This window comes from Rhinatrema bivittatum, chromosome 3 (assembly GCF_901001135.1).
Source record: "Rhinatrema bivittatum chromosome 3, aRhiBiv1.1, whole genome shotgun sequence".
Taxonomy (NCBI): Eukaryota; Metazoa; Chordata; class Amphibia; order Gymnophiona; family Rhinatrematidae; genus Rhinatrema; species Rhinatrema bivittatum.
Window position 1 is genome coordinate 164,192,061 of NC_042617.1, and position 12,726 is coordinate 164,204,786.

The following is a 12,726-nucleotide window of genomic DNA, read 5'->3' on the forward strand; positions in this document are numbered from 1 at the left end:
TTCTTAAAAAATTTGAGACATCATGGGTTAATAGATATGGAAAAGGGAATTTTCCCATTGAAAGGAAATTCAAAGACAGGGGATCATGATTTCAAGTTCGAGGATGGAAATTTTGCCGAAGAGATGGTAGATGTCTGGAATAGCATAACAACAGTGGGAATCTGAATTACCTGACAGAATGCAAATGTACATGGGACTGACACAGAGCATAGTAATAAATGGATTGTGTGTATGTGTGTGTGTGTGTGTGGGGGGGGGGGGGGGGGGTGTTTATAACAGGTAGAAGAAATGAGAGAGAGGAGGCTTGAATGTTTGCTCAGTGATATGGAACTTTAGAGGGCCAAAGAAGGGAGAATACAATCATAGAAACATAGAACATGATGACAGATAAAGGCTGTGAGGTCCAGATTCAAAAGCCTTTAGCTGGTTAACTCAGAAATTAGCTTGCTGAATGAATATTCGGGCACATATCCAGATAAGTTCTAGCCGCCTAAGAAGTTAGGCGACTAGAATTTAACTGGCTAAATTAGGGGCATTCCAGGGGTATAATTGGGAGGAATTGACTTAGCCGGCTGAGTTAATTGGCTAAGTCCAATATTCAGAGTTAACTGAATGACTTAGCCAGCAGCTGCACTATTGAATGTACCTTCCAAGTTAACGAGATAAGTTTGCTAATCGGATTGTGTCTGAATATGGACCTCCATTTGGCTAATCTAGTCTGCCTATCCATACCACCTGCTTAGCTTTACAATCTCTTCTTGTTTTTCAGAGATCCTCTGAACTTGTCCCATGCTTTCTTTCTGTAAAGAAATATTTGCGGAGTCTATACCCTTGCACTCTTATCCCATGACTCCTTCTTCTAGAACTTCCCTTTCATTAAAAGAGACTCATCTCCTGTGCATTTATTTCATGAAGGTGTTTAAATGTCTCTATCTTATCTCCCATTTCCCCCCTTTCCTCCAGGGTATACATGTTTAGATTTTTAAGTTTGCCCCAGCATGCTTTATGATAAAGACTGTTGACCATTTTAGAAGGTGCCCTCTGGATCGACTCTATTTGGTTTATATCCTTTTGAAGTTGCAGTTTCCAGAACTGTACACAGTACTCCAAATGAGGTCTTGCCAAACACTTATACAGAGGCAATATTACCTCCTTTTTCCTGCTTTTATCTCCCTATATACCAAAGCATCCTTGTGCGTTTTGCCATCGTCTTATCTATCTGTTTGACCACTTTAAGATCATCAGATATGATTATCCCCTGATTCCACTCTTGTTTTGTGCACAGACTTCACCCCCTATACAGTACTGCTTTCTTGGATTTTTTCAACCAAAGTGCTTGAGCCTGCATTTTCTAGTATTAAATCTTAGCCTCCAGATTCTAGACAGTTCCTCAAACTTCACTACATTCCTCCTCATATTTCCTACATTTTAAGAGTGTCTATCATGTTGCTGATGTTGGGATCATCTGCAAACAGGCAAGCTTTTCGCGGTAGCCTTTCTGCAATATCACATACAAAAATGTTGAACAGAACCAGATTGAAGACCGATCCCTGAGACACACCATTTGCAACCCCTTTTCCTCAGAATGAATTCCATTTACCACTATCCTTTGATGCCTCACACGAAATCAGTTTCTAACCCAGTCAGTCACATTTGGGCCTATATCTATGGTGATCAGTATTTTATGTTGAGAACTGTATCAAAGGCCTTACTGAAAGCAAAGTACACTACATTTCTCAGATCTACTTTTTTGATAGCTCAATTAAAGAAATTGATTAGCTTCTTCTGACAAGACCTACCTCTGATATAGCTATGCTGTCTCAGATCCTGTAACCCACTGGATTCCAGGAACTGCATTATGTTTTGTTTTAGTAGCAATTCCATTATTTTACTCACCACTGAGGTCAGACTAACTGGCCTACAGTTCTCAAACTCCTCCTTACTTCCACTTTTATTAAGAGGAAGTACATCTGTCTGTCACTTGTTCTTTAGAACCACTCTTGACTTTAAAGAGAGCTGGGAAAACTATCCTAAGTTCCATTTTTAGCCTCAGATGTAATCCAAGACTATAAAGGGATATAGTTTTGATAGCTCCTTGTGAATACAGTATTCTAAAAATTGTTTGAGGTCTACTTTGCATCCATTGCTATTTGTGGAAGTTTTCTGTGGTCCTACTTATCAGGGTAGCTTTGGGAGTTACCTAGACAAATCTTTGTTTAAAAGTTCCCCCTGCACAACATGTAAATTTTGACCAAGACCTTCTTCTTGACTTACACTTTTTCCTTGTCTTTCTCTACATATTCCTCCCCTTTACCTCTGATTCTTATGGTCCCACTTTTGTGCTTCATCCCATCACTAACATATTTAAAAAAATCAGTTTTTCTGTATTAGATATTTTTCCTTCTATTTGTGCCTTCAAGGAAAATTAGTTTCTTACCTGATAATTTTCGTTCCTGTAGTACCATGGATCAGCCCAGACTCTTGGGTTTTGCCCCCCCCCCCTCTAGCAGATGGAGACAGAGCAGTTATCAAAACAAACTCCGCCTATATATAGGCTGGTGCCACCTACAGTCCGGCAATATTACTCAATGTCAAAGCAGAATGGAACTCTCAAAACCATCTTAACTATATATAATAAAAGAAACAAACCGGTCCACTGAACCCTCCTGGGACCTGAACCTTGACAACCACTTGAGGACAAAGAAATTCAAATCTTTGCCAATCTGAAATAGCGAAATACATAAGAAAATGAGTGGACTCTCCCTTTCTTCCATGTCTTTGATGGACGGGATTCTGGACTGATCCATGGTACTACAGGAACAAAAATTATCTGGTAAGAAACTAATTTTACTTTCCCTGTATGTACCCGGATCAGTCCAGACTCCTGGGATGTACCAGAGCTTTCTTACCTGTGATGGGATCTGGAGAGGCCCGCTTGAAGCACTCCCTCTCCAAATCCTCCTGAAACTGGAGCCTGGACATTCAGTCTGTGAAATCTTGCAAAAGTATGCAGAGATTTCCACATAGCCACCCTGAAAATCTCCTGTGGTAATACTATCTGACACTCTGCCCAAGACACCACTTGCGAATGAGTAGAGTGGGCACACAGATCCGTAGGAAGGGATCTTCCACGAAGGAGATAGGCCGAACTAATAGCCTTCTTTAGCCAATGAGCTATAGTAGCTTTGGATTCCTGCTGTCCTCATTTAGGACCGCTCCACAGCACAAAAATATGGTCAGTCACACAAAACTCATTGGTAACCTCTAGGTAATGCAGCAAAGCTCTGCGAACGTCGAGCTTCTACAAGTCGCCAGTCAAAAGATCCGAACGGTTTAAATCCGTAAAGGCCGGCAACTCCACCAATTGGTTGACATGAAAAGAGGAAACCACTTTCGGCAAGAAAGAATTGTCCTTAAACACCCGAATCCAAAATCCGCAAAAAGGGTTCCCTACAGGAAAGCACCTGGAGTTCCGACACCCTATGAGCCGATGTAATAGCCAGCAGAAAAATCACTTTCAAGGTAAGATCTTTTAGAGTTGATCTCTTCAAAGGCTCAAAAGGCACCGAGCAAAGAGCAGTGAGAACTAAATTCAGACTCCATGACGGACAAGGATGCCGAATCGGAGGACGCATGTGTTTTGCTCCCTTAAGGAAATGAACTACATCCAGATGTGCCGCTAACGCTATGCCCTGGACTGAGCCATGCAAACAACCAAGCGCCTCCACCTGCACTCTGAGGGAACTACATGACAAACCCTTGGAAAGACCGGATTGTAGAAAACACAGAATATCTGACATCGAGGCCCAGGTAGGCGTGACCTCCCGGTCCAGACACCAAGTCTCAAAAACTTTCCAAACTCTAACATTTGTGAGATTGGTAGAAGTCTTACGCGATCGGAGAAGCATAGCTACTATGGCCGGAGAATAGCCTTTGCGACTTAACCTCTGCCTTTCAAAAGCCATGGCACTAGACAGAAGCAATTTACTTTTTCCAAACAAACAGGCCCTTGATGCAGCAGGTCTGGGAGAACTGGAACCCGCAGCAGCCCCTCCACCACAAGATTGAGAAGGTCTGCAAATAAGGGACGTCTCGGCTACTCTGGAGCTACCAGGATGACCTCCATTGGATGGATCTTTATCCACCTGAGCACTTTGCCGATCAATGGCCAAGGCGGGACGAAGTACATCAGAACCTCGGTGGGCCATGGCAGCACCAGGGCATCTACCCCTTCTGCTTCCGTCTCTCTGCAACAAGCGTAGAACCGTGGCGTTTTGGCATTCCGAAAAGTTGCCATTAGGTCCATGCTGGGCGTGCCCCATGCATCGCATATGAGTTGAAAGGCGGTCTCCGCCAGCTCCCATTCTCCGGGATCTAGGCGGTGACGACTGAGAAAGTCTGCCTGAACATTGTCCATGCCGGTGATGTGAGATGCTGCTATGCTTGCCAAGTTTTGTTCAGCCCAGCTGATCAATTGGCGAGTTTCCATCGCCACCTGTTGACTTCTGGTTCCTCCTTGGTGATTGATGTACGCCACTGTGGTCGCATTGTCTGAGAGAATTCTGACAGACTTGCCCTGGAGAAGAGGACGAAATACTTGCAACGCCAACCATTCCACCCTGGTTTCCAGTCAATTGATTGACCAGAGCAATTCGATGGGAGACCAAAGTCTTTGCACCGATTTCCTACGGCATACTGCTCCCCAACCAGAGAGACTGGCATCTGTTGTGACCACTGTCCAGTCGGGGACCTCCAGGGAAACTCCTCGGGTTAAATTGTCCATCACCAACCACCAATCAAAACTGGATTGTGCCATCTCCGTAAGCGGCAAAGGTAGATGAAAAAGTTCGGAGACTGGGTTGCATCGGGAAAGCAAGGCAGACTGTAAAGGCCTCATATGAGCAAAGGCCCAGGGTACCAGTTCTAATGTTGAAGTCATCGACCTGAGAACCTGTAAATAATCTCTGACTCTGGGTGGATGCTTGAGCATTAAACGTCTTACTTGGACTTGCAGCTTGGAAATGCGTTCCGTGGTAAGAAAAACTCTGCCCTACTGAGTGTTGAATAGAGCACCCAAATATTCCAAGGACTTGGTGGGCTCCAGTCGGCTCTTGGTGAGATTGATCACCCAACTCAGCAATTGCAGGAGCTGAAGTACTCTCTGAATCGCCTCCTGGGCAAGGGCTTTCGATTTTGCACGAATCAGCCAATCGTCCAATTAAGGATGCACCAGCAAACCCTCCCTGCGGAGATGGGCTGCCACCACCACTATCACTTTGGTGAATGTCCTGGGCGCTATGGCCAGACTGAAGGGAAGAGCCTGAAACTGAAAATGCTGATCCGGTACCGAAAACTGAAGAAACCTCTGGTGGTCTGACCAAATGCCTATATGAAGATATGCGTCCGTGAGGTCTAAGGATGCTAGAAACTCTCCCTTGCGCACCGAGGCAATAACTGACCGGAGCATCTCCATGCAAAACCGGGGGACCCGGAGTCATCTGTTTACTCTTTTCAGATCCAGAATGGGCCAAAAATATCTCTCTTTTTTGGCACTATGAAGTAAATGTAGTAACAGCCTTTTCTTCTTGCCTCCGGAGGCACTGAGACGATGGCTCCTAGTTGCAGAAGTCAATGCAAAGTGTCCTGCACCGCTCTTCACTTGGTTTCATAACCGCAGGGAGAGATTAGAAATCAGTCCTGAGGACGCCGTGCAAAATCTAAAGTATAACCTTCTCTTATCACGGTAAGGACCCACTGGTCCATCGTTACTTTGGTCCATTCCTTGAAAAACAGGGATAGTCTGCCCCCTATCTCCGGCAGGGGAGCCACGGTGGGCACCTCGGGAGGAGGGGAGAGAGGACTGGGGCTGCTAGAAGCATGCAGTAAGTTTACTTTTGTTACAATTTCTATTTGCTTTAATAACGTGTTGAGTCGATTTTCGCCCTGTGCCTTGCATCGGGAGGGGGGAGAGAGGACTGGCAATCCCCGATGCCCGAGTGTAGGAGAACCATCCACTTCCTGGTACCTGTCATTTCAAATGTCTTTTGAAATGACATTTGAAATGACAGGTACCAGCTCACCCAGGATACTGTATAGGTGCTGTATAGCGCTCTATACAGTAAAATGGAATGCACTTCATGGATGCTTCATGGACGCGCTTTGGACGCGGCTTGCATTTGCATGCCATTTAAATACTGTATCGAGTGGTATGTGATCCGGACTGTGCGTGCGGAAAACGAGGGTGCTCCCGGCACTGCCGCACTCTTTCTAACGTGTCCTTACTGTATCGGCCTGAAAATTAGTTTTCCTGAAGTCTAGAATCCTCGCTTTTGAATGACAACCACTATGGCCTACTATGACATCATAAATATTTTCGCCATTTGTAAACAGGTCCAGTTTTTCCTTCTCATGAGTGAGTTCTGTTTCCAGTTGCCAGAACCATTTTTCCTGCAGTAATGTCCCAATCCAGTGGCTGGATAGTGGCAGTATGACTATATCAGGCTTCTAAGAATGATGGGGGTATCTTGAGCAGAGCTAGTATGGTATAGCTCTAATATCAATGAGCATGGTTTAGCGGGATGTTTTGGACAATAGACTCCTTTTGAAGGCTGTTGGATTATTACAAAGCTTGGTAGTAAGACATGGAAGTAGGCTGGGTGTTGGGTTAAGTATCGGATTTATAAGAACCAAAGGGGAAGACAAGGTCTGAAATAGCCTACCAGTGCTGTTATGAAATTTAAAAATGCTTAAGACAGATAAAAAAAGGCAATAGTAGTACTAGTGTTGAGTTGTTGGGTAAAAGGCATGGGGAATTGTTATTGGTTTAGATATGGGAATTTATCTTCTTATCTATCCAAAACTCTACAGAACCAGAGAGGAGAAACACTCGGCAGAATGGGTGGGCCTATTGATCCTTACCTATCATCATCTACTATTACTATAATAAGGATGCTTAAAATTCAAATTTAATTATTTTTGGTCACTATAATATTATATAAGAAAGTCATATTGCATATAATCACTAAGTATTGTGAATTTAAATCAAGATAACACTGGATTTCAGTTCTGTTACAAGAAATCTAGAAGGGGTTTTCTCAAGTCAAAGAAGCAGATTAGTTTAAAGTACATTAAGATCACAACATGTGATAACAGTACTGCCTACTTAATATCCAGAGGTCATTTGATATATACAGAAACAGCCAGTGAAACAGTACCTTTGTGTAAAGGCTGAACAAAGCCCTTTATCTGAAAAGCATGTATCTTAATCAAGTGTTAAAAAAGAAAAATAGATTTGGGTTTCAAGATGGGATTTCTATTGTAGTCTGGATGAAAAATCTTTTGGAACTAGCACCTAATGTACCTGTCATATTTTAATATGTTTTTCTTTTAATTATAAATGCAAAATTTATGATTTCAGTTATTGTATATCAGTTTACAGCAATATTTCCTATCCCAGTCCTGGATGCACACCTAAAAGTCTGGTTGTCTGGATAGCCACAGTGAATATGTATGAGAGAGAGATTTGCATACACTGGGCATCGAGTGTATGCAAATTTATTGCAAGCATGTCCCTTACAGATATCCTGAAAACCAGTGTGCATGCAGGACAGGTTGGAAACCCCTATACAATGTGTGATTCCAATGCTGTTGCCTTGCAGGAAATTACATTTCCCAAGATGGTAGCAAACTGCTGTCGTTTTCTATGCTACTTTTGCCGCATAAGCAGACAGAATCAGAAAGCTATGTTCGACCATCTGAGTTATTTACTAGAAAACAGCAGCGTGGGACTTGGTAAGTAATGATGGAGGTTCCGTACCTTAGTTTAGTTAGTTGGAGAAAATCTTTGGGGCAAGGTTAACAGTTTAAGAGGGTCCTCCTATAACTATCCTCACAGGGCTAAATTCTGCAGCTACTTTTTACCTCCAGATTTTAGCCCAAATTTTCAAAGTGAACCTATGTGTGCAGGTTTGTTGGGTACACATGTGGATATGCACGCACAAAGTTGCACCTGCTCCTGAGCAGGTAGAACTTTGTGCAGTTAGATTTATGTGCTTACAAAAATAAAAAATGTGTATGTAATCTTTTCCCTGCCCCTACCTGGAACACCTACTTCAACTTCAAAAATACAGCAAAATCGGGTTCTATGCACATAAAGTGCTTTGAAAATCATCCCCTTAATGATTAATTAAAAGTAACCGAATTCTAAAAAAAAATAAAACAAAATGTTAAACTAGTGTCAGTCAACATTTCTTATAAACTAGTTTTTCTCTAGAGCAGCTGCTTTCTCTTTGAAGCCCAAATAGAACCCGTTTTAGTTCTATAGATTCACACCCCTCCCCCCCCCCGCCCCCCAAACCCCTGCTTTAAAGCAGAGTAGGTCTCAGACAACTATATAATAAATGATATTTGTGTGGCAGCTTGGAACTTTCCCCCTTAACTTCCCTTTCCTTTTCCTTCCCATGGGGTATGAACTGGTGTTCCAGGGGAGCATCTTTTACAGCAGCCCCTTCCTCTAGCAGTGAACCTTTTGAATTTTTGATCCAAACAGTTTTTAATCTCCATATGGTATTTTGTTAGCATAACATGAATTACTTTAAAAGAGGAATTAAAAGAAGTAATATATTTGTGGAGTGGGTTCTTATATCTCCACTCTTTTCGTCAGGACTGAGATTATTGCATTTGTAGTGCATCTGATCTTATTGTCTTGACTGGCAGAAGCAGATTCTGCTTTCAGACTCAAATCTCATGCCATCTTAGCCCATGGTTCTGTCTCTGAACCATCTGGTTGATGTTATAAAGGCTTGTTTCTCGTTTTATTTTTCAATGATTATTATGGGGCTGTACCTGATGGTCCAGCAGTTAACGTCATACAGCACAATGTAGGAACCACATATTTCTGAAGATTTTCAGAATCACCTTGGTAAATTTTTGGACCTTTGCTAAATACTGAGCTGTAATGATTGAAATTTCAGGATTTGCCCACAGTAATCCCAGGAAAATAAAGGATACAGATGCTGGAAAAGCCAGTACATTTCTGGACCTGTGGAATGTATGCATGGTCAAAAAGCAGTGGCAGCTGCATTTCTTGTTTTATATCCTCGGCCACAGGACCTTGCTGTCCTGTGACAGAAAACAGTAACAGGACTAAAGACCCAAGAGGGATATCTGCCGTCAGAGAGCTCTTGTGAAATGGGAAAGGCGTGTCTAATAGAGGTTAGGAAAAGGAGCATTGTGAGGAAGAGTAAACACTAGAAATATTATTTTTGTTAACAGCATCCCCATCCATGCGTGGTTCAACCCCTTTAGATGTTGCAGCAGCATCTGTCATGGACAATAATGAACTTGCCTTAGCTTTGCGAGAGCCTGATTTGGAAAAGGTAATCATTTGATTTTTAATCTCCATATGGTATTCTGTTAGCATAGCATGAATTAATATTAAAAGTCACAGCGAACTTTTGATGGATATCCTTGGGACATTTGTGGTTCGGCGTGTAATAACTACATAATTCCTTTTCAGAGAATGTGATGAAATGTAATTTGCAACTCTTTTTTTTTTATATATACAAGGGAGAAAATTAGAAACTGTGAATGAAAGACTCAGGTCACATAGCTCGAAGCAAAAAAATAACAGAGAAAAGCAACATTATCTAAAAGGATTTGTTGTTTGCCCAGACATTTTAGAAATTAAATATTAAGATATGTGATTTGATTGTATATTGCACTTTACAAAACTAGTTTGAAACATAAGATCAAGTCAACAGGCAGTACAGTCAGTGGCAAATTTTCAAAAAATGTGTGTGTAAAAAATAGCACATGCACACGTAAAATAGCAAATACACAAATATACTCTAAAGACTGCAACATACGCACGTAAATCAGGGACCTGAGTAAATTTTCTCATGTAAAAAAGGAATAAGACAGCAGCATTCTGGGGAGGAACCAACATTTATGCACCTAAGTTGCTATTTTATAACCTGCCAAATGGATGGTATAAGTCTTTTATTTGCATATATTTACTCCTGCTCAATATCTGGTGTATTTGATCCTAAACATCTTAAAAATGAAAAGATCACTGGGTGGGGGAGGGGGTATGTGTGAAATGGGGGGACTTCAGGCTGAAGAACCGGGAAGTTATTCATGAGCTGCAAATGGACTGACTGAACTTTTAGACTAACTTATAAAACTGATTATTTCATTGCCGTGCACATGTTAGAAAATCCCCTGACTTACATGTGTAAAAGCCAATTTATGGGGGGTAAATGCATCTATATAACATGAGTAAAAATATGTTTGTGTATCCCTTTAAAATGTGAAGTACAAATACGTGGGTATATCATTGATCTAGCTTAATTCCGACTTATCCGGCTAAGTAGCTGTTGTATTCGTGGACTCTTGAGCCGGCTGAGACAGATGATGACGCACCGTGGGAAGGCCCACAGTGGAGGTTGAAGCCGGGAGGTGGCATGGGGCAGGAGACCTGATGGATCTTCACCATGGGAAGCCCGAGATACCCCTAGGAGGAGCCTGTGAGGATCCGAGCCGCTTGGGCTTACTAGAGGGCTCCAGTGGCAAGTGTCTGAAGAGGCGTCCCGGAGAGTGAAGATGAAGAAGCTGGAGCCAGGAGGCCAACTGGAATTTCACCTCTGGAAGCCCTTGGTCCCCCCGGGAGGATATCGTGAGAACCCAAGCCGCTTGGACTTAGGCGAGGCCTCCTGGACGTAGCGAGCAGGATATGTTGCGACCGTCGCTGCTCGACGCCCGCACTATGCCCTCCTTAGCACTGTGGCGACTCCCTCCGGGTCTGATGGACAGTTTGCTACCGCGGCGTCTTCTTGCCGTCTTCCTCCGGCATTCCCGGAGCTGCACGATGCTGTGGATCCATCATGTTCCTGATGATGTAGGGCGCACGTGCTCTGAAGTATGTTCCTAATGGTCCAAAAAAAAAAAAAAAAAGGAACATATTACAAACAATAGTCGCAGAAAACACATTTTGTCATTTATGAAAAAAGCTGATGTTTATAACACTCCCATTTTAGATATATAATACATTAGAATATTTCAGAAGAAAAAAATGTACTGGAAAAGAAAGAGTGTAAACCATATTTTCCTTTAGGTAATAGCAGGGGTTTTGTCAGGCTGTATGTGTCGGTACTGAGTAGCAGCACCTTTTTCTCCGCCTGCTTGATTTTGTCCTGTAGTCCTTCAAAAAACTGCTATGATGCCTCCAAGATCTAAAATAGCACATTACTCTATAATCTCTCTGGAATATATAGAGTCTGATAACAAAAAAAAAGACTTTCTTCATTATTTTCTAAGTTTTCTTTCCAGTAAGAAACTGAATAAAATCTTTGGGCTTAGGTCATGATTCCCATTCTTGTTTTTTCTCCCTTGCTCAAATTATTTGAAAGATTTTTCTCCTTCACTTCTTTGGTTATCACAGTAGCAAATCTTGCTTGCCACTTCTTATGGGTCTATGACCTGCATTATATGGAGTTCATGCTTGATTCAAATGTCACTTTTTTTTTCCAATTTTATTAAAAATTCTTGGTGGGCTCGAACTTGAGTTGAAACATGCATATTCTGGATGTGCATAACACAAATAGTCAGATTAAAAATATTTTAAAAAGGTAGGAAGGAAGGAAACAGAGTGTCTCAGGTTTTGGTGCTGGTCCATTATTGTTTCCTGCTCTGTCTGTGGGACTTTCAAAAACGTGTTCGAATTGAAGCCTGTAAAACAGAAGCAATTAGATTGTCATCTTTATTGCTTAAAACATTAAATACATACACTTTATAAAGAGAGAATGCAGAAACAGTGGAGAGGAGGAATGGGGGCATTGAATTCTGGCCTCATTCCACATACAAAGAGAGAAGCGTGGACATTCCTGAGCATATGATGACAGGGAGAGAGGGGGCAGATGTCTGTTCTGAGGTTGGATCAAACTACAGAGCCCTGCATGCACCCAACCATAGATAGATCTGTTATCAGTAAGGAGGGGGAACTCTGGGGAGATGAATGGTCTGAAATCTAACACTTATGTTAAGTAAAATAACATCTTAACAGACTTCTTATTTACATTAAGATTAGCAGTAGATATTTCTTATAACAGGATTATATTGCATTTCTGTCCCTGGTTGTGATCACCACTGAGAGGAAGAGGAATCGATTCAAAAACAATTCAAACTAAATGGGCTGACATTCTCTGCTTAGGACAATAAGGGGTTGATTTTAAAAGGGCACGCACGTGTGGCTCCCAGTGCGTTCACATGGATGTGCCGATTTTATAACGTACGCGCTGGCTCGTGCATGTTTTAAAATCTCATTGCCATGCATGAGTGGGCGGTGCGTTCAAGGGGTGTGGTAAATTTTAGTAAACTACGTGTGGCGACGCAATTGGGCCTTCCTCAGTTCCCTCCCAGTCCACTCCAATTAAGGAGCAGACTGGGAGGGAACTTTCTTATCCCTAACCCTACCCTTCCTACCTCTTCCCAGACCCCTAACCTAACCCTAACTATCCCCATTTTTTTTTTTGTACTTACTGCTCCGTTGGAGCAGAAGCAACTTTCACATGCTGGCCGGCTGCCTGCACTCGCTTCCCTGGAACAACAGCTAATGGCTGCTGACCAGGACAACCTCCGTCCCGCCCCTTTTTCAGGGTCTAGCACGTGTGCATGAATCGGGACTTACGCGCGTGGCCGGGCCTTTTTAAAAATGCGTGCAGCGCGCGC

The 12,726-nt window shown here is 42.5% G+C and overlaps 1 protein-coding gene across 1 annotated transcript in view; it reads left to right on the forward strand.

Moving 5' to 3' along the window:
- RYR2 (ryanodine receptor 2) overlaps nucleotides 1-12,726 on the forward strand; it is a 1,771,220-nt gene that overhangs the window by 1,050,565 nt on the left and 707,929 nt on the right. Inside the window, 2 exon segments of the mRNA XM_029593907.1 lie at nucleotides 7,659-7,791; nucleotides 9,274-9,377. Coding sequence (XP_029449767.1) covers nucleotides 7,659-7,791; nucleotides 9,274-9,377 — 237 coding nt within the window.